General features: G+C 46.8%; 1 protein-coding gene across 1 annotated transcript in view; it reads right to left on the bottom strand.

The window, feature by feature from the left end:
- The window catches only part of HMCN1 (hemicentin 1), a 279,812-nt gene that overhangs the window by 208,563 nt on the left and 53,347 nt on the right, over nucleotides 1-17,902 (bottom strand). The window contains exons 5-10 of the mRNA XM_064148057.1: nucleotides 15,121-15,292; nucleotides 13,747-13,853; nucleotides 7,364-7,484; nucleotides 6,191-6,454; nucleotides 5,382-5,526; nucleotides 2,315-2,436 (exon numbers count right to left, since the gene is read on the bottom strand). Coding sequence (XP_064004127.1) covers nucleotides 2,315-2,436; nucleotides 5,382-5,526; nucleotides 6,191-6,454; nucleotides 7,364-7,484; nucleotides 13,747-13,853; nucleotides 15,121-15,292 — 931 coding nt within the window. The remainder of the gene's footprint in view (nucleotides 1-2,314; nucleotides 2,437-5,381; nucleotides 5,527-6,190; nucleotides 6,455-7,363; nucleotides 7,485-13,746; nucleotides 13,854-15,120; nucleotides 15,293-17,902) is intronic.

Below are 17,902 nucleotides of genomic sequence, written 5' to 3' on the forward strand. Positions count from 1 at the left end.
TTCACAGTATCACCAAGGTTGGAAGAGACCTCACAGATCATCAAGTCCAACCCTTTACCACAGAGCTCAAGGCCAGACCATGGCACCAAGTGCCACGTCCAATCCTGCCTTGAACAGCTCCAGGGACAGCGACTCCACCACCTCCCCAGGCAGGTATTTTAAAGGTAAACTCAAGTGTTTGCTTTTTCTGCAGCTAGAAAAACGCTGGCAGAGCTCCAACATCTTTCACACAGCAGCTGACAAGATGGATTATCTGTGACACGCTGTCTGTCAGCTGGGCAATCTAAGAAGGCTTGAGCAGATTGTTTTACTTTGCTTAAGGAAGACATTTCAAATCATTTTCTTCCAAAATATTTGTACACAAGGACTTCAAAGCATCTCCCTCACATTAATCCTCTGCATGAGTCAAGACAGAACTAATTGCTGATGTTTACACAGTGAGTCAGTCTCAGCCACTCTCTCAGTGCTCTGTAAATAAGAGGATACAGGAATTCTTCCCCTCATCACTCTTGACTTGCAAGTGCTACCAGTACCACAGGATAAAAACTTGGACTTCTCTTCCAGTTCTCTCTGGAAGGATGGCTGCACCTTCTAGAACTGCTTTTAATTCTACAACTCCCTGAAAGGAGGCTGTAGGCAGGTGAGAGGTGGTCTCTCCTCCCTAGTAACAAGTGATAGGAGAGAAACTGGCATAAGTTACACCAGGGGAGGTTCAGGCTGGACATTGGATAGGACTGGGTGCTAGGTTGGGCTGGCTGATCTTGGAGATCTCTTCCAACCTGGTGGATTCTATGGTTAGGAGAAACTTTTCACTGAAAGGGCTCTCAAACACTGGAACAGGCTGCCCAGGGATGCAGCTGAATCCCCATCCCTGGAGGTGTTTTAAAGAGGCACAGGAGGTGTTTCAAAGAAGCTGAAGGACACAGATAAGGACCAGACTTAGTAGAGTTAGAGAATGGTTGGACTCAATCTTAAAGTTTTTTTCCAGCCAAAATGATTCTGCTATTGCAGACCAAGACTTTTATGCCCATAATTTCTGTGCCAGAATATAAGCTTTTTGCTCTCCCAAACATGGTTGGAAACAAGCATATAGCAATGCTCTCTCTGCCTGAAGGATTTTCACAGCCGATATGAGTGGTCTCGAGCTACAGCTTGGGTACAACTGCTTTATTCTGTGAGTACTTTCTGCAACTAATAGGATGTTGTTCTCCTCAAATGTACCACTTTGTAAATGTTTGATAACTCATTTCTTAAAAACTAAAACAGGCTCCCCAGGGAGGTGGTTAAATCCCTATCCCTGGAGGTGTTTATAAGATGCAAGGATGTGGTGGTGACAGACACGGTTTAGCATCAGCCGTGGTAGAGTTAGAGAATGGTTGAAGTTGATGCTCTTGGAGGTCTTTTCTCAACCAAAACAATGCCATGATTCTAAGAGGGCTGTTTCTCTACAAACATTGCCTTGCATGGAACCAAAAGGTATCACAGTGGTTTCTTTGAACGTGTTCATACTGCAGGGAAAGGAAGCCCTTTGCCTGGAAAAGGGTTCTGAGTTCTTTTAGAGTCTTCTCACAGCACACACAGACAAAAAAGAGAGATGAGAGCCTGTGGTCAAAACATGCAGCAGGGAAAATTCTGACTAGACATGCAAAATATTTTCCTTGTGGGGGTAATTAAGTGCTGAAGGCTGCCTGTGGAACTTATGAAATCTCTATCCTTGGGGAGGTTCAAAGTTTGATTGGATGAGTTCCTCAGAAATGCAATCAAGCTTGGAAGCTAATACTGCTTTGAGCTGAGAGTTGGATTAGGTAACTTCCAAAGTCCCTCCAGTCCAAGTTACTTTGAGATTCTACAATGTGTAACCCAGGTAAACCAACCTGAGATAGTTACTACAGGAGATAAATCATAGAATAGAATCATAGAATCAACCAGGTTGGAAGAGACCTCCAAGATCAGCCAGTCCAACCTAGCACCCAGCCCTAGCCAATCAACTAGACCATGGCACTAAGTGCCTCAGCCAGGCTTTGCTTCAACACCTCCAGGGACAGTGACTCCGCCACCTCCCTTGGGCAGCCCATTCCAATGCCAATTCTGGGAAGAACTTCCTCCTAACATCCAGCCTAGACCTCCCCTGGCACAACTTGAGACTGTGTCCACTTCTTCTGTTGCTGGTTGCCTGGCAGAAGAGACCAACCCCCACCTGACTAGAGCCTCCCTTCAGGTAGTTGTAGACAACAGTGAGGTCACCCCTGAGCCTCCTCTGTTCCAGCAGAATGTTTTGGCACACTTCAGCATGCAAGGATGGAGCTCTACCCACCTGAGACATCCAGAAATGTCTGTGCACGGCCACTTCCTGCACTGCTGGTTGCTATACATTCATAGAAGCCTTCATCAGACAAGGAGACCATGGCAATTTCCCAGCTCATACTGGATGATTCTCTGAAAGAAGACAAGGGCACAATCACTCAATTCCTGAAGGAATCAAGAGGTACAAGGACTGGCTGCAGACTCTTAGGAGATTTTCACAATACTGAAGAGGAAAGCTAGACCCTCTGATAAGTCAAACTGGACCTAGCTTTATGAGTTTTACTTCAAGAAACAACATAAACATTGTTAGGCTTCTTTTGAGCATTAAGAAGTCTATGTTTGCACAGAATGTCTCCCCTTGCACATGATAAATATGCCTTTAACAGCCAGTGGTTGTCCCACAGCAACTAAACCCACTGTATGTGCAGTCACTGACATAGCTGCTCACATAGAATCATAGAATCAAGCAGGTTGGAAGAGACCTCCAAGCTCATCCAGTCCAACCTAGCACCCAGCCCTGACCAATCAACCAGACCATGGCACTAAGTGCCTCTGCCAGGCTTTGCTTCAACACCTCCAGGGATGGTGACTCCACCACCTCCCTGGGCAGCCCATTCCAATGCCAATCACTCTGTCTGCCAACAACTTCCTCCTAACATCCAGCCTACTCTCCTGTTGCATTAAGTACTTGAGAAGCCACCTTTCCTTAATGCCAGCAAGTTTCTCTGCAATACCAGCATGTGGTATGAGACCTGTGGCTCTTATTGGCAAGGGTTCATCCTTTCAGCCTGAGCATCTCAAACTCCCAGACACAGAGAGGGGCTACAAAGGAGAGTCCATCCTTTACCAGATACAAACTGCTCTCCTCTCTATATGCAAAGCCACTGTTGGGCTCACACAGCTGAGAAGGCAACAGCATCTACCTTGTCTACAAGATGACTACATCCAGGCAGTTCTCTGGTGGGAGACACTGCAAGGACCATCCCAAACATTCACAATGCAGCAAAAGGTGAAGGATCAGTAGGAAGATGATTGATAGGCTGGATGTTAGGAGGAAGTTGTTGGCAGAGAGAGTGATTTCCCATGGGAATGGGCTGCCCAGGGAGGTGGTGGAGGCACCGTCCCTGGAGTTCTTCAAGAAAAGACTGGATGAGGCACTTAGTGCCATGGTCTGGTTGACTGGATAGGGCTGGGTGCTAGGTTGGACTGGATGAGCTTGGAGGTCTCTTCCAACCTGGCTTATTCTATGATGCTATGACTTCTGCTCTGCCAGCTGCACCTCTGAAGTTATCAGCAATAACTACAGTCATCCAATACTCTACATGTTGGCTGCCCAGCCTGCCAAACTGCACAGCACAACACTGAGAGAAGCAGAACTGGTGAATTCAAGGCTGAAGATGGAGGGTCTGATACAGAAGAGATGTGAGCAAGACACCAAAACAGGACCCTGCAGGTTTTCTGTAAACCATAGGAAGGGCAATGCAGTAACAGACAGTATGGATCACACACAGTGCTCAAGTCAAGAAGAGAATAAAAGCATAACTACACTGCTGGCTGCTTAAAAACAAACACTCTTGACTGCTTCTCAAGGTTTTATACAACTAATGGTGCAACAAACAGCAGATGAGGGCACAAATGAGCAAAATAGTGGTGGTCCTGCAGTATCCCAGTGCTCCCTATGGTGTGTTGCTATGGCACATAAACAAAACTGAGGAGAGCTAAAATATCCACCAAAGTTTTGGCAAGTAATTGCCACCTTATGGGAAAAACACTGAATTAGTGAAGCCTTTGCCTCTCTTTTGTTTGGCTGAACAGATTGATTTATCAGCCCTTAAAGGACATAGAAAGAACAAGACTTGGAATAGGCGTGAAAGTTCACTGCTGTAGCAGCATGAGACAGGCAATCCAACTACCCCAGTAACAAGAACAGCCTATAGTGACCTTAAACGGCTCCCTAGTTCTCTCTTGCTTCATACTTACTCTAGATATCCTGGCCTGGCTCAGGAACAGAGTGGCCAGTAGGACAAGGGAGCTTATTCTGCCTCTGTACTCAACACTGGTCAGACCACACCTTGAGCCCTGTGTCCAGTCCTCAATTCAGGAGAGATGTTGAGATACTGGAACATGTCCAGAGAAGGGTGACAAAGCTGGTGAGGGGCCTGGAGCACAGCCCTGTGAGGAGAGGCTGAGGGAGCTGGGGGTGTGCAGCCTGCAGAAGGGGAGGCTCAGGGCAGACCTCATTGCTGCCTACAATTACCTGAAGAGAGGCTGTAGCCAGGTGGGATTGGTCTCTTCTGACAGACAAGCAGCAACAGAACAAGGAGACACAGTCTCAAGTTGTGGCAGGGGAGGTCTAGGCTGGATGTTAGGAGGAAGTTGTTGGCAGAGAGAGTGATTGGCATTGGAATGGACTGCCCAGGGAGGTGGTGGAGTCACCACCCCTGGAGGTGTTGAAGCAAAGACTGGATGAGGCTGGGTGCTAGGTTGGACTGTCTGATCCTGGAGGTCTCTTCCAACCTGGTTGATTCTATGATTCTCCCAGTTGCAAACCATTACCCCTGCTCCTGTCACTCCATGCTTTTATAAAAGTGCCCTCTCCAGCTCTCCTGTAGCTCCCTTCAAATACTTAGAGGCCATGAGAAGGTCTCCCTGGAGCCTTCTCTTCTCCAGGCTGAACGGCCCAGCTCTCTCAGCCTGGCTCACAGCAGAAGGCTTCCAGCCCTTCTATCATTACTGTGGCCTCCTCTGACTCCACTCCAACAGGTCCATGTCTCTGCTGTGCTGAGGACTTCAGAGCTGGACCCAGCACTGCAGGTGGGGTCCCAGCTGAGCAGGGGCAGAGGCACAGAATCCTCTCCCTCAAGTTGCTGCTCATGCTAATCCTCATCTATACAGAGCAGACAACCTCCTCCAACATGCATATAGTGCACATTATATATCTCTCCCTAATTAACATCACCTAAAATAACAGAATGGAAGCAACAGGATTATAAGCATTATGTACAATTAATAAATAGAAATCACAGGATGCAAACAGGAACTAAAACAGGATTGGCAAACAAAAGATCACTACTTACTTGAAGAACTGATCCACTCCTAGTTTTACTCCATTTTTAGTGAAACGTTGAGTAAAAGGAATAAGACTTTCCACATGGCAAGGAACAGATCCTGGCTGTAAATAATATCCTGGGGTCTTTGTGGGCATTGTAACTTTTGGAGCATCTGAAGGAAATGAACAGTCCCCAAATTATTATTAGTTAACATCTAACATAGGTCCTGTCTTTATCTTTGGAAGGGAATTCAATGTCTGATAAAGACATACGTAGTAGATAACAACATTAACTTGTCCAACACAATGTAGAGAGGGAACTTAGGGAGGAAACAGCACAGAAAGTACTTGTGTAGGCTAAAGATACTAGGTATAGAATCATAGAATTAGTCAGGGTTGGAAGGGACCACAAGGATCATCTAGTTCCAACCCCTCTGCCATGGGCAGGGACACCTTACCCTACATCAGCCTGGCCACAGCCTCAGCCAGCCTGGCCTTAAACACCTCCAGCCATGGGGTCTCAACCACCTCCCTGGGCAACCCATTCCAGCCTCTCACCACACTCATGCTCAACTACTTCCTCCTCACATCCACTCAATCTCCCCAACTCCAGCTTTGCTCCATTCCCCCCCGGTCCTGGCACTCCCCAAGAGCCTAATGAGTCCCTGCCCATCTTTTTTGTAAGCCCCATTCCGATCCTGGAAGGTCACAAGAAGGTCACCTGGGAGCCTCCTCTACTCCAGACTGCACAGCCCCAACTATTTCAGTCTGCCCTCACCAGACCTAACTAACTCAGATATGACCAACACATATTGAAACCAAGCTGAAATCTCTTACCAGGAGTAACAGTAGAAAATGAAACACTTGAGACTCTCTGAAAAAGGTAATCATCCTTGTCATAGCCTGTGATTTTAACAAAAAAAGCTTCATCTGGTGGAATGAAGTCAGAAATATTCCACAGTCCATAGGGCTTTCTGTCAGGATAGTATTTCACAGGCAAGGTCTTAAGGAGTTCCCCTGTAATGCTCAGAAGTTCCAGCCTGTCTACTCTTGCTGGCAGAAAGATCCCGGTGGTATTCAGCAGCACGAAGGTAGGGATCCCTAGAAAAACACAAGAGTGCTATTTTAAGTGGTAAGAAAAACAAATGAGTGGAGAAAAAAAAGGTTACATTCCACAGGTATGGCTCACTGCATCATGAATGCACCATTCAGCTTCAACCCTTGCTAAGTAGCAAAACCTGTGCTCTGCTGATTAGCTGTCAGGAGACACAAGGCTGCTGAGGGTTTCAATTACTCGGTTCTAACAGGTCTTCCTGAAAAAGCAGCCTCTTTATTAACCCCCTCACTGTGCCCTACAGCCATAGGCTTCTTCTGAAGCTCCAAAAGCAACAGAGAAAGCCTTGCCATCTTGAGATCTAAAAAGATCTGGATACAAGAGAAAAAAATGAGCTAATGTCACAGTAGCACCAAGGTTGGAAGAGACCTCATAGATCATCAAGTCCAACCCTTTACCACAGAGCTCAAGGCCAGACCATGGCACCAAGTGCCACGTCCAATCCTGCCTTGAACAGCCCCAGGGACGGCGACTCCACCACCTCCCCGGGCAGCCCATTCCAGTGTCCACTGACTCTCTCAGTGAAGAACTTTCTCCTCACCTCCAGCCTAAATCTCCCCTGGCACAGCCTGAGGCTGTGTCCTCTTGTTCTGGTGCTGGCCACTTGAGAGAAGAGAGCAACCTCCCCCTGGCCACAACCACCCCTCAGGTAGTTGTAGACAGCAATAAGGTCACCCCTGATCCTTCTCTTCTCCAGGCTAAACAATCCCAACAAAACCACAATCTGTCCAACAAAACCATAGTCTGCTAAAACATTCAAGGCCAAAATCCAAGCAGCAGCAGCAGCAGCCCTGGATTTAGCTCAAAGCTTACCTGAGAGACTATCGTAAGTTCTATTTTTGGGGGCCCAGAACAAACCCAGTTATTGCTTAGCATGGACTGAAAGGGAAACAAACCTTGCACTGGCCTGCTGGATGTTGTTTTGAAGTCCAAGGTCGGCTTCCTAGAGAATCCAGCTCGGAAGTCGATGGTGCTGAGCCCTGTGATGCGAACTGAGTGCCGACCACTGCTCGAGGTCTGAAAGTGTAACAGAGACCATGTGAATCATAGAATAGAATCATAGAATCAACCAGGTTGGAAGAGACCTCCAAGCTCAGCCAGTCCAAACTAGCACCCAGGCCTAGCCAGTCAACCAGACCATGGCACTAAGTGCCTCCGCCAGGCTTTGCTAGACCTCCCCTGGCACAGCTTGAGACTGTGTCTCCTTGTTCTATTGCTGGTTGCCTGGCAGAAGAGACCAACCCCACCTGGCTACAGCCTCCCTTCAGGTAGTTGTAGATATCAATGAGGTCAGCTCTGAGCCTCCTCTTCTGCAGGCTGCACACCCCCAGCTCCGTCAGCCTCTCCTCACAGGGCTGTGCTCCAGGCCCCTCACCAGCTTCCTTGCCCTTCTCTAGACATGTTCCAGCACCTCAACATCTCTCTTGAATTGAGGGTCCCAGAACTGGACACAGCACTCAAGCACTTCAGGGACTGCAACAGGCCTGAGCCAGCCACTGAGTTCAGTGGATAGCAGTAAAAACGAGGCAGAAAGGAGGTTTATGTGCACAGCAACACCTTTAGTAAAGCTTTCCTTTTACAACTGCAGCATCATCAGAAAGCGACCAGCTGGGAAATGCATAGGAACAAAGCAGTGCTGTCACATGCCAGTGACTGCAAAGGGAGACTGAAGCCTTTTGATCGTTGCAAAGGTTACTATAAAACAGTAAATGAAACAAAAGTCAGCAGAAGAATCAGTGTAACATGTTTGCTGAATGTAAAAAATGTCCTTCCAGTTCCACAGTATCTTATTGCTTTAATTATTAGTAAGCTCCCTTCTGAGCTGCACACAAAACTCATTCTACCCATGAGGCACATGCAAGCACTGTGTATCATCAAACAAGTGCCAAGCACTGATCACTCTCAATCAATGCTGTATATTTGTGATGGTTTGGGTATTACCCACCCCCATCCCCACACACTTAAGAAAATCACCCAGACTAGACTCAGCCACTGGAAATTGAAGAATGAAGCTTTCTATTTACAGCTTAGCACAAGATACAAGCAGGTATTTACAATCTATACAGCTATGGACAGAAATAGACATGTTAAAAGGTAACACAGAAACACAACAGCCCTTCCAGAAACCAGAGTCCCCAGGAGGGGCTCTCAACCACCTTTCCACCTTCTCCCACCTCTCTACTTTACACCAGATTTTGCCTTACATGCAAGGTGAGTTTGAAGAATCAATGAGGGGAGTTAGGAGGCAGAAGGATTAGTCAGACAGCAAGTTAGGGAGAGAAGAGAGGCAGCCAGAGAGCAACTCCCAACCACCCTTCCATCTTCTTCCCATCCCTCTACTTTAGGCCACACATTGCCTAATATTCAAGGTGAGTTTGGAGCTTCAGCCAGGGGGGATAGGAAGCAGAAGGATTAGTCAGGCAGGTTAGAGAAGTGCATGCAGGCCAAAAGCCCAGAGAGAGACTCTGTTATCTGTGTTTGTGTTCTTGTTCTTATCCATCTCAGCAAGCCTCTGAGTGCAGCAGCCATCACCACTGTTTCATTTTCACAGCCTAGCATCTAATTCTTCTCACCAAAACATCCCAGCTAGGCTCAAACTAGCCTGTAGTGTTGCTTGGAGTTGTTGTGGCCAAAGTGTAGAACACTGCACTTGGCCTTGTTCAATCTCATCCCATTGGCCTCTGAGACTTGCATGTGAGAGAGACACAAGACTTGCAGTGTGAAATAAAATCAGTAGTGGCATGAAAAGATTCCACCAAGCTTTACTTGTGTGGAGAGCATTGCCTGATCCATTCTCAAGTACATGAGACCTTCAGCTCACCTCCGGTACAGCTGCACCTGAACATCCAATTAAACAGTTGTTCCTCATAGCCAGCAGCCCAGGGACAGCCACTCAGACACTGTGACTTTTAACTAGCCTCACCATGAGAGTAGTGAGAGGCTGGAATGGGTTGCCCAGGGAGGTGACTGAGGCCCTATGCCTGGAGGTGTTTAAGGCCAGGCTGGATGAGGCTCTGGCCAGCCTGATCTAGGGTAAGGTCTCCCTGCCCATGGCAGGGAGGTTGGAACTAGATAATCCTTGTGGTCCCTTCCAGCCCTGACTATGATTTGCTTCTATTTGGCTAGCTTTTCACCAGCAAAAACTCACCACTGAAGCCTTTTTGACACAAACCAGCTGCTAACAACACAAAGAAATACCTCAGTCTGCCAAACAACTCATGTTATCGAGTGTTAATTGGCAGTTAAAGCTTCATTAGACAAACTCAGTGACAAAGTTTTCTTTTTATAGCTTTGGGTATCTGTATAAGGAATTTATAGCATGGATAAACTTTGTGGGAAGTTTTTTAAGTCTTCAGTCACAGCCTTAAAGCCTTAGTGCAAACAGAACAAGCCAGTGGCTAAAGCCCAGTAAACAACCCACAGAAAAAGACAGGAGGAAATTAGAGCTCTTGCCCAAAATGCATTTTTTTCCCCACTCCTTTTCTTATTCACACAGATGAGTTAACTCTATACAGCAGTGAAGCCTTCAAAGGCAATGCTCAGGGTTGGATGAGATGATCTTTTGATGTCCCTTCCAGCCCTTCATGTTCTGGGAGTCTGTGAAGTTATGAGCTATTGATTAACCACAGAACCCAAAGCAGTTGATGGCCTCTCCCTCACTGCCTCCCCTCCAACACTCACTTCCTTTTTCAGCTGAAAACATACAACAGGTAGGGGCTTAAAAGAGGAATGAGAGCTTCCAGTGCTGCTGTCCTGGAACTTGCAAGTAGCTGTGGTTTGCAAGATGCTGGATGCCTCCCAAACTGCTCCCAAGAAATCTTTTTAAGAGGAGTCCACAGTGCAGGTCTCTGGGGGAGGGATTTATCAGAAGTAAACTTCATGGACTAGATTCATAGAATAGGACAGAGAATCATGGCTTAGATCATTGAGTCCAATCATTAACATAGCACTTGCAGCTCACCACTAAACCATGTCCTTCAGTATCACAGCCACATAGCTTTGAAATCCCTCCAGGGATAGGGACTACTTTTCCAGGGCTTCCCAACCCCTTTGGAGAAGGAATTTTTCACAGGATCACAGGATGTCAGGGGTTGGAAGGGACCCAAGGGGATCATCAAATTCAACACTCCTGCCAGAGGAGGACCACACAATCTAGCACAGATCACAGAGGAACACATCCAGACAGGCTTTGAAAGGCTCCAGAGGAGACTCCACAACCTCTCTGGGGAGTCTGTTCCCTGGAGGTGTTGAAGCAAAGCCTGGCTGAGGCACTTAGTGCCATGGTCTAGTTGACTGGCTAGGGCTGGGTGCTAGGTTGGACTGGCTGAGCTTGGAGGTCTCTTCCAACCTGCTTGATTCTATGATCCTTGGACTGACTATCCTGCAGGTGATTTAGGAGTGGCTGATACTGCTTAGCTGACCATGATTTAACATACTAAAGTGGCAAGTTGTTGCACTTCCAAATAGCAAGTACCACTTGCACAAATACAAGCTGATTGCACAAACCTCATTAAGATCTGGTTTGCTCATGAAAGTTTAATTAATTAAAGTACTTCAGCTGTATTCAAGACACTTTTGTTTCCCCTGTTGTTAGAATCACAGAATCAACCAGGTTGGAAGAGAGCTCCAACATCATCCAGTCCAACCTAGCACCCAGCCCTGGCCAATCAACCAGACCATGGCACTAAGTGCCTCAGCCACGCTTTGGTTGAACACCTCCAGGGACGGTGCCTCCATCACCTCCCTGGGCAGCCCATTCCAATGCCAATCACTCTCTCTGCCAACAACTTCCTCCTAACATCCAGCCTAGACCTACCCCAGCACAACTTGAGACTGTGTCTCCTTGTTCTGTTGCTGGTTATTTAATCCCAAATGACATGAATGTGACAGTTTTATTCTCCACAGAACTGGAGATAGGAACAGAAACACTCCAAAACACCCTTACTAACACTCACTTCAGCAGCAGCTTTATGCCTTGGCCAGGCCTGGTTTGCATCTAGCTGAGCCTGCTGGCCTGCTTCCAGTTGAGCCACTTGGCACTGTGCACCACACTGAGTGCCAGCCTTGGCTTTAGGAGAGCTTATTAGCCTCAAAGGGTGTCACACACTGAGTCTAGAGGAGTGGCAAGTTCCTCCCTCAGCAATTCCTGGAATCCAGAAGCCTGGGCACTGCAGTACAGGCATACACAAGCGGTTCCACATGGTTCAGCTAACATCCAAAGAGACCTTGGCTCAGCAACAGCCAAGCAGGGACAGGGAGAGAGATCACACAGGGCTTCTGCAGCAGTTTTTCTCTGTGTTGAAGGCCACTGAATGTCCACTGGACTACAAAATTAACCCAGAAGACTCCAAGTGACAGAACTGAACACAAAGGCACTGACTGTAGGAGAGTTCTCTCAATATCCAATATGTCTGATGATTCTAAATCATAGAATCAACCAGGTTGGAAGAGACCTCCAAGCTCAGCCAGTCCAACCTAGCACCCAGCCCTGGCCAATCAACCAGACCATGGCACTAAGTGCCTCAGCCAGGCTTTGCTTCAACACCTCCAGCCACAGAGACTCCACCACCTCCCTGGGCAGCCCATTCCAATGCCAATCACTCTCTCTGACAACAACTTCCTGCTGACATCCAGCCTAGACCTCCCTGCCACAACTTGAGACTGTGTCCCCTTGTTCTGTTGCTGGTTGCCTGGCAGAAGAGCCCAACCCCACCTGGCTACAGCCTCCCTTCAGATAGCTGTAGACAGCAGTGAGGTCACCCTTGAGCCTCCTCTTCTGCAGGCTGCACACCCCCAGCTCCCTCAGCCTCTCCTCACAGGGCTGTGCTCCAGGCCCCTCACCAGCTTCTTTGCCCTTCTCTGGACACCTTCCAGTATCTCAGCATCTCTCTTCAATTGAGGGGCCCAGAAGTAGAGATGGGACTCAAGGTGTGGCCTGACCAGTGCTGTCCTCATTCAAAGAAGGAAATTGAGGAGCTGGAGTGTGTCCAGAGAAGGGCAATGAAGCTAGTAAAGGGCCCAGGCCTGACTAGTATTGAGTACAGGGGAAGAATAACCTCCCTTGTTCTACTATCCAGCAGAACACAAACTTTTGCTTGTTTGTTTGTGCCTCTGCATCAGGTTTTTCAGCAATTCTGGTCCAGGAAGCATAGACACTCAAACAATTCTCCCTGGAGTTGCTGAGCTCAGCATGTTTCTTTAGTTCCAGTTCTGCAGCAGTATCAATGGTTTCCTGGGGTAGTGTATGTGAATTAACAATCCTTCCCAAATCACCTTTGTGCATGTGGTGGAGACAACATGAACCTCACTTAGAATGTAGCTATAAAGGTGTCTTACATGGGGGACTTCCCCTTTCTACAGAAAGAGGTAAGCCCTGCATGGCTTTTAAAGTGTGGTAGAGGGGTTTCATTTGTTAACAAACACATTTCAAGTGCTCTGAAACATATAATAAGAGTTTTCTTGCTTATCCCTACTGCAGGAGAGCAATTTTTGGCCTGATACACTGTTTGAACTTCAATCTCTTCTAAATTAATAGGTAAGGTCAGTCTAAGCAATCCCCTTTCTGCTCCTGATTCACACCTCTTTTATAGGCATATTTATTGATCTATAAACAGAAAATATTTCAGCTACACTGGCTTAAGGTCACAGTTCCCAGCTCTTTGTGTAGCAACATGCCACGAGTGCTGTGAGGTTATTCCATTTCCTCATCTTGCTCAGCACATGCCTCACAACCTTCACAGGAACACATGGCCAACAGCAAACATCACAACTAGCCCTGTCACCCAGAGAGCACCCCACAGGACCATAGATCTAAGTGATCCTTTAACTACTGAGACCTTTCTTTCTTTCACTTCAGAAGCATTTGCAGCTGACACCAAGCTGAGCGATGCAGTTGACATAGCTGTGCAACGAGATCCATCCAGAGAGAACTGGCCAAGCTGCTGAAGTGGCCCAGTGTGACCTTCATGAAGCTTAACAAGGCTCAGTGCAAAGCTCTGAACTTGGGTCAGGGCAATCCCCAGTATCAATCCAGGCAAGAGGATGAAGGGATGGAGAGCAGCCCTGTGGAGAAGGACTTGGGGGTGCTGGTGGCTGAAAAGGTAGACATGAGCCAGTAATGTGCACTCCCAGCCCAGAGCCAACCATTTCTTGGGCTGATCCCCAGCAGTGTGGGCAGCAGGTGGAGTCTACAACTACAATGTGAGAGCAGTAAATCACTGTACAACCTCTTTACATTGGCTATAGGACAGGTCATAAGTGATGGCTGCAAAAACTTTACCTTAATTGTCCACGTTCCAGGCTCAGGATCTTTGACATTTACTACCTTTGCAGAGTTCTGGATATTTAACAGCTCATTCAGTCCTGATCCTTTAGTGATCTGCTTGCCTAGGAAAACAAGGAGTAAATAGAGTATTGAGCAAACAGAGTAGTGAGTAAATACAGTATTGTCTACAAATCTAGAGTAAATAGAACATTGTTCTTCTGTATTCATGTATTTTTGGTACTTATTGGCTACTGAGTAGTCAATTACATTTATAACAGTCAACATTCCCTGTATTTCTCTGCCAGAACACTAAAAATGCTTATTTACTTTCACCCTTTTCAATCACTCAGTAAATTTAATACAGCCTGCAACAAACAGAGCAGTAGGAAACCAAGAAACTGTAAGCCAAGCATGGAAAACACTCAGCTTTCAGTAGAAAGAGGGAGCACAAAAGGAGATCTTAGAGCAGACTTACCCTAATCTACCTGCCAGCCCACTCACCCCTCCAGCCTCTAGACCTACTTCAAAAGCAGGATAAAATCCCCAAGTAAAAATACTAAGCCAGATTCTCCTGGCAGTGATTAAGAGTGGGAATGAATATAAGATCTTGACAGGTGTCAATAAGAGAGTGCAAGTCTTCATATTGCACCACATCACATCTATCCTGGTTTGAAGAGCAAAGTGATTTCAAGCAAACAAAGAAGAATTGCCTCAGTGGAAAAGCAGACCAGAATATATTGCAGGGAGCCCATCCTTTGTGTAAAATATGTCCAAGATACTAAAACTTAAGCTATATCCTTAGCCAAAAGTCATTCAGAGAATATAAAGTATGATCTCATTTTATTTTCTGGAGTGCTATTTCAGGTTGCTAAGACATCAACAGTAAACAGTAGATTGGCTCAAAACATCTTCAATTACTAATTAGCATCCACATCTGCTGTTGCTTTCTCCATCAGATGTGGTTAAGCTAGAGATGGGCACAAGACAGGGTTTAATTCCAAATGCTCTCATAGTTCAAAGAATCCAGACCCTGAGCTCCCTTTCACCACATAAAATCCCAACCACCCTGCATAACTCCTAAATGAGAATTCAGTGGCTACATAGACACCTGAAAAACAAAAGTGTCAGGAGGTTGGTGCAAGGACAAGGAGTAGGGAAGCAAATGGAAGTGGTCAGAAGAGGATGATCTGTTTCCTCCAAGTCCAAAAATAGAATGTTTGGAATAACTGAAATGTCAGAAGTGCATCTATGCAAAAATAATTGCTTTCTTAAAGAAAATGAAGTTTAAATACATCCCAAATCAAACCTTCCCTACTGAGAGACAGCAGAGATGGTTGTTCTTTTTCATTCACTTTTTGCTATCAAAAAAGAAGGTATAAACTACTTCACCTAAGGGATCCTTAATTTCAATTGCTGGGGAAGGACCACTCAAGGACACTGTAACCTCTCTCAGACTTGGATCAAAAGGGATCTGCCAAGTATTGACAGCCATGGCCAAATGGTCTGTAGACAAGAGATGCACTTTGGAGGCTTGAACTGCTTCTTCGACCCATTTTAACACCTAGGAGAGAAAAAAACAGTTATTGCTAAACTGGCAACACTATTTGCTGTTGAAGCTCATCCAGTCCAACCTGTCACCAAGGCCTGTCCTATCAACTAGATCATGGAATTAAGTGCCTCATCCAGTCTTTGTTTGAACACCTCCATGGTGGAGACCAGCTTCAGCTTTTGGGAGTTTTTCAAGTACAGAAATTAAAACAGAAGGCAACAGCATGACCCAGCTGTCTGAAGCCTGGCACTGATTTGTTTCCACAGTCATTTCTTTCCCCAAAGTTCAATAGGCAGTTGTGGGAGAGGAATATCCTAACCCAGCCTGGCACTGACTTGCTTCTATAGTTACTTTCCCCCCCCCAAAATTCAGCAGGCAGTTGTGGGAGAGGAATATCCCAACCCAGCCTGGCACTGACTTGATTCTATAGTTACTTTCCCCCCCCACAAAGTTCAGCAGGCAGTTGTGGGAGAGGAATATCCCAACCCAGCCTGGCACTGACTTGTTTCTATAGTTCCTCTTCCCCTCCTCCAAAGTTCAATAGGCAGCTGTGGGAGAGGCATCTCCCAACCCTGCCATTCCAAAGAGATTTGCATTACTGCAGTAACATGTGGTTGGAAGTAGATCTTTTCCTTCTGTTTTCCCCTCTGAGATCCTTACAGAAAGCCCTCAAAACAACAGCAGCTTTTGTTGTTCTGCCAAAGTGTGACTTGATGAATATTATTCAAGGAGGAAGGGCAAATCTAGAAGTAATTTATACTACTTCTCCAGAGAATTTGCTCTTGCAACCTGCCCTGCTGTCAGGTCACTTCTTGGAATGCATACTGAAACCTGGAAAATCTATGGAGCATGCTCTCTATTCCCAGTTGTTTACCCTGGGTCTCAAGAACACTTCTCAGTCAGAGCAACAGGATTTGAAGTTAACTGTTTCTGCACTTTGGCCACAACAACCCCAAGCAGCACTACAGGCTGGGGACAGGGTGGCTGGAAAGCAGCCAGGAGGAAAGGGACCTGGGGGTACTGGTAGAGAGTAGCTGAAGATGAGGCAGCAGTGTGCCCAGGTGGGCAGCAGAGCCAATGGCATCCTGGGCTGGCTCAGGAGCAGTGTGGTCGGCAGGACAAGGGAGGTTCTTCTGCCCCTGTACTCAGCACTGGTCAGGCCACACCTTGAGTGCTGTGCCCAGTTCTGGGACCCTCAATTCAAGAGAGATGTTGAGGTGCTGGAAGGTGTCCAGAGAAGTGTGACAAAGCTGGTGAGGGGCCTGGAACATAAACTCTATGAGGAGAGGCTGAGGGAGCTGGGGGTGTGCAGCCTGCAGAAGAGGAGGCTCAGGGCTGATCTCATTGCTGTCTACAACTACCTGATGGGACATTGTAGCCAGGTGGGGTTGGTCTCTTCTGCCAGGCAACCAGCAATAGAACAAGGGGGCACAGTCTCAAATTGTGCTGGGGGAAGTATAGGCTGGATGTTAGGAGGAAGTTGTTGTCAGAGAGAGTGATTGGCATTGGAATGGGCTGCCCAGGGAGGTGGTGGAGTTGCTGTGCCTGGAGGTGTTGAAGCAAAGCCTGGCTGAGGCACTTAGTGCCATGGTCTAGTTGACTGGCTAGGGCTGGGTGCTAGGTTGGGCTGGATGATGTTGGAGGTCTCTTCCAACCTGGTTGATCCTATGATTCTGTGCTGAACTATTTGTAGGTTCATGCTTCAAGCCAAAGAGGAAAGCATTCTAATAATGCTTTTAAAGGCACATCTGAAAAGATGACTGAGTGGATATGAAAATTAGACTATGAAAATAACTCATCAGTCATACAGAACTCTAATTACGCAACTGAAAAGCTTCTTACTGTTGACTCTCAAGCTCATCAAAGTTGGGAAACACAAGGATTAAGCCTGCCTGCTTCCAACTGTCTTGCAAACATCCTTATGTACATGATGACAGTTTATTTTTTTCCAGAGAACCCAAGTTCCTTACAAAACAGAGAAAGAACAGCTGTGACTACATTTTTTTCCCTTCCTTGTTTGGCATTTGCTGTAAGAAACTGATCATAGGAATAGAAGTTTACTCACCAAGGCAGCATTCAGCTGCTTCTCTCATGAAACCATTCCTGCTTTCTCTATGAAATTGGATGTAGGCTGTTTGGTATGGAGGGAGAAGGAAAAGCAAGAAGCAGGACTGTGATGGTTTGAACCTAATTGGAATATTTTTACTGAGAGAAATTAAATCCTTAGCTGCGAGAAGAAAAAAGGAAACAATCTGTACCCTCTATGTGTCCAGTTCTGGGCCCCTCAATTCAAGAGAGATGCTGAGATACTGTAACATGTCCAGAGAAGGGCAACAAAGCTGGTGAAACACAGCCCTATGAGGAGAGGCTGAGGGAGCTGGGGGTGTGCAGCCTGCAGAAGAGGAGGCTCAGGGCAGACCTCATTGCTGTCTACAGCTACCTGAAGGGAGGCTGTAGCCAGGTGGGGTTGGTCTCTTCTGCCAGGCAAGCAGCAACAGGAGAAGGGGACACAGTCTCAAGTTGTTCTGGGCTGGATGTTAGGAGGAAGTTGTTGTCAGAGAGAGTGATTGGCATTGGAATGGGCTGCCCAGGGAGGTGGTGGAGTCACCATCCCTGGAGGTG

This window comes from Pogoniulus pusillus, chromosome 8 (assembly GCF_015220805.1).
Source record: "Pogoniulus pusillus isolate bPogPus1 chromosome 8, bPogPus1.pri, whole genome shotgun sequence".
NCBI classification, from domain to species: domain Eukaryota; kingdom Metazoa; phylum Chordata; class Aves; order Piciformes; family Lybiidae; genus Pogoniulus; species Pogoniulus pusillus.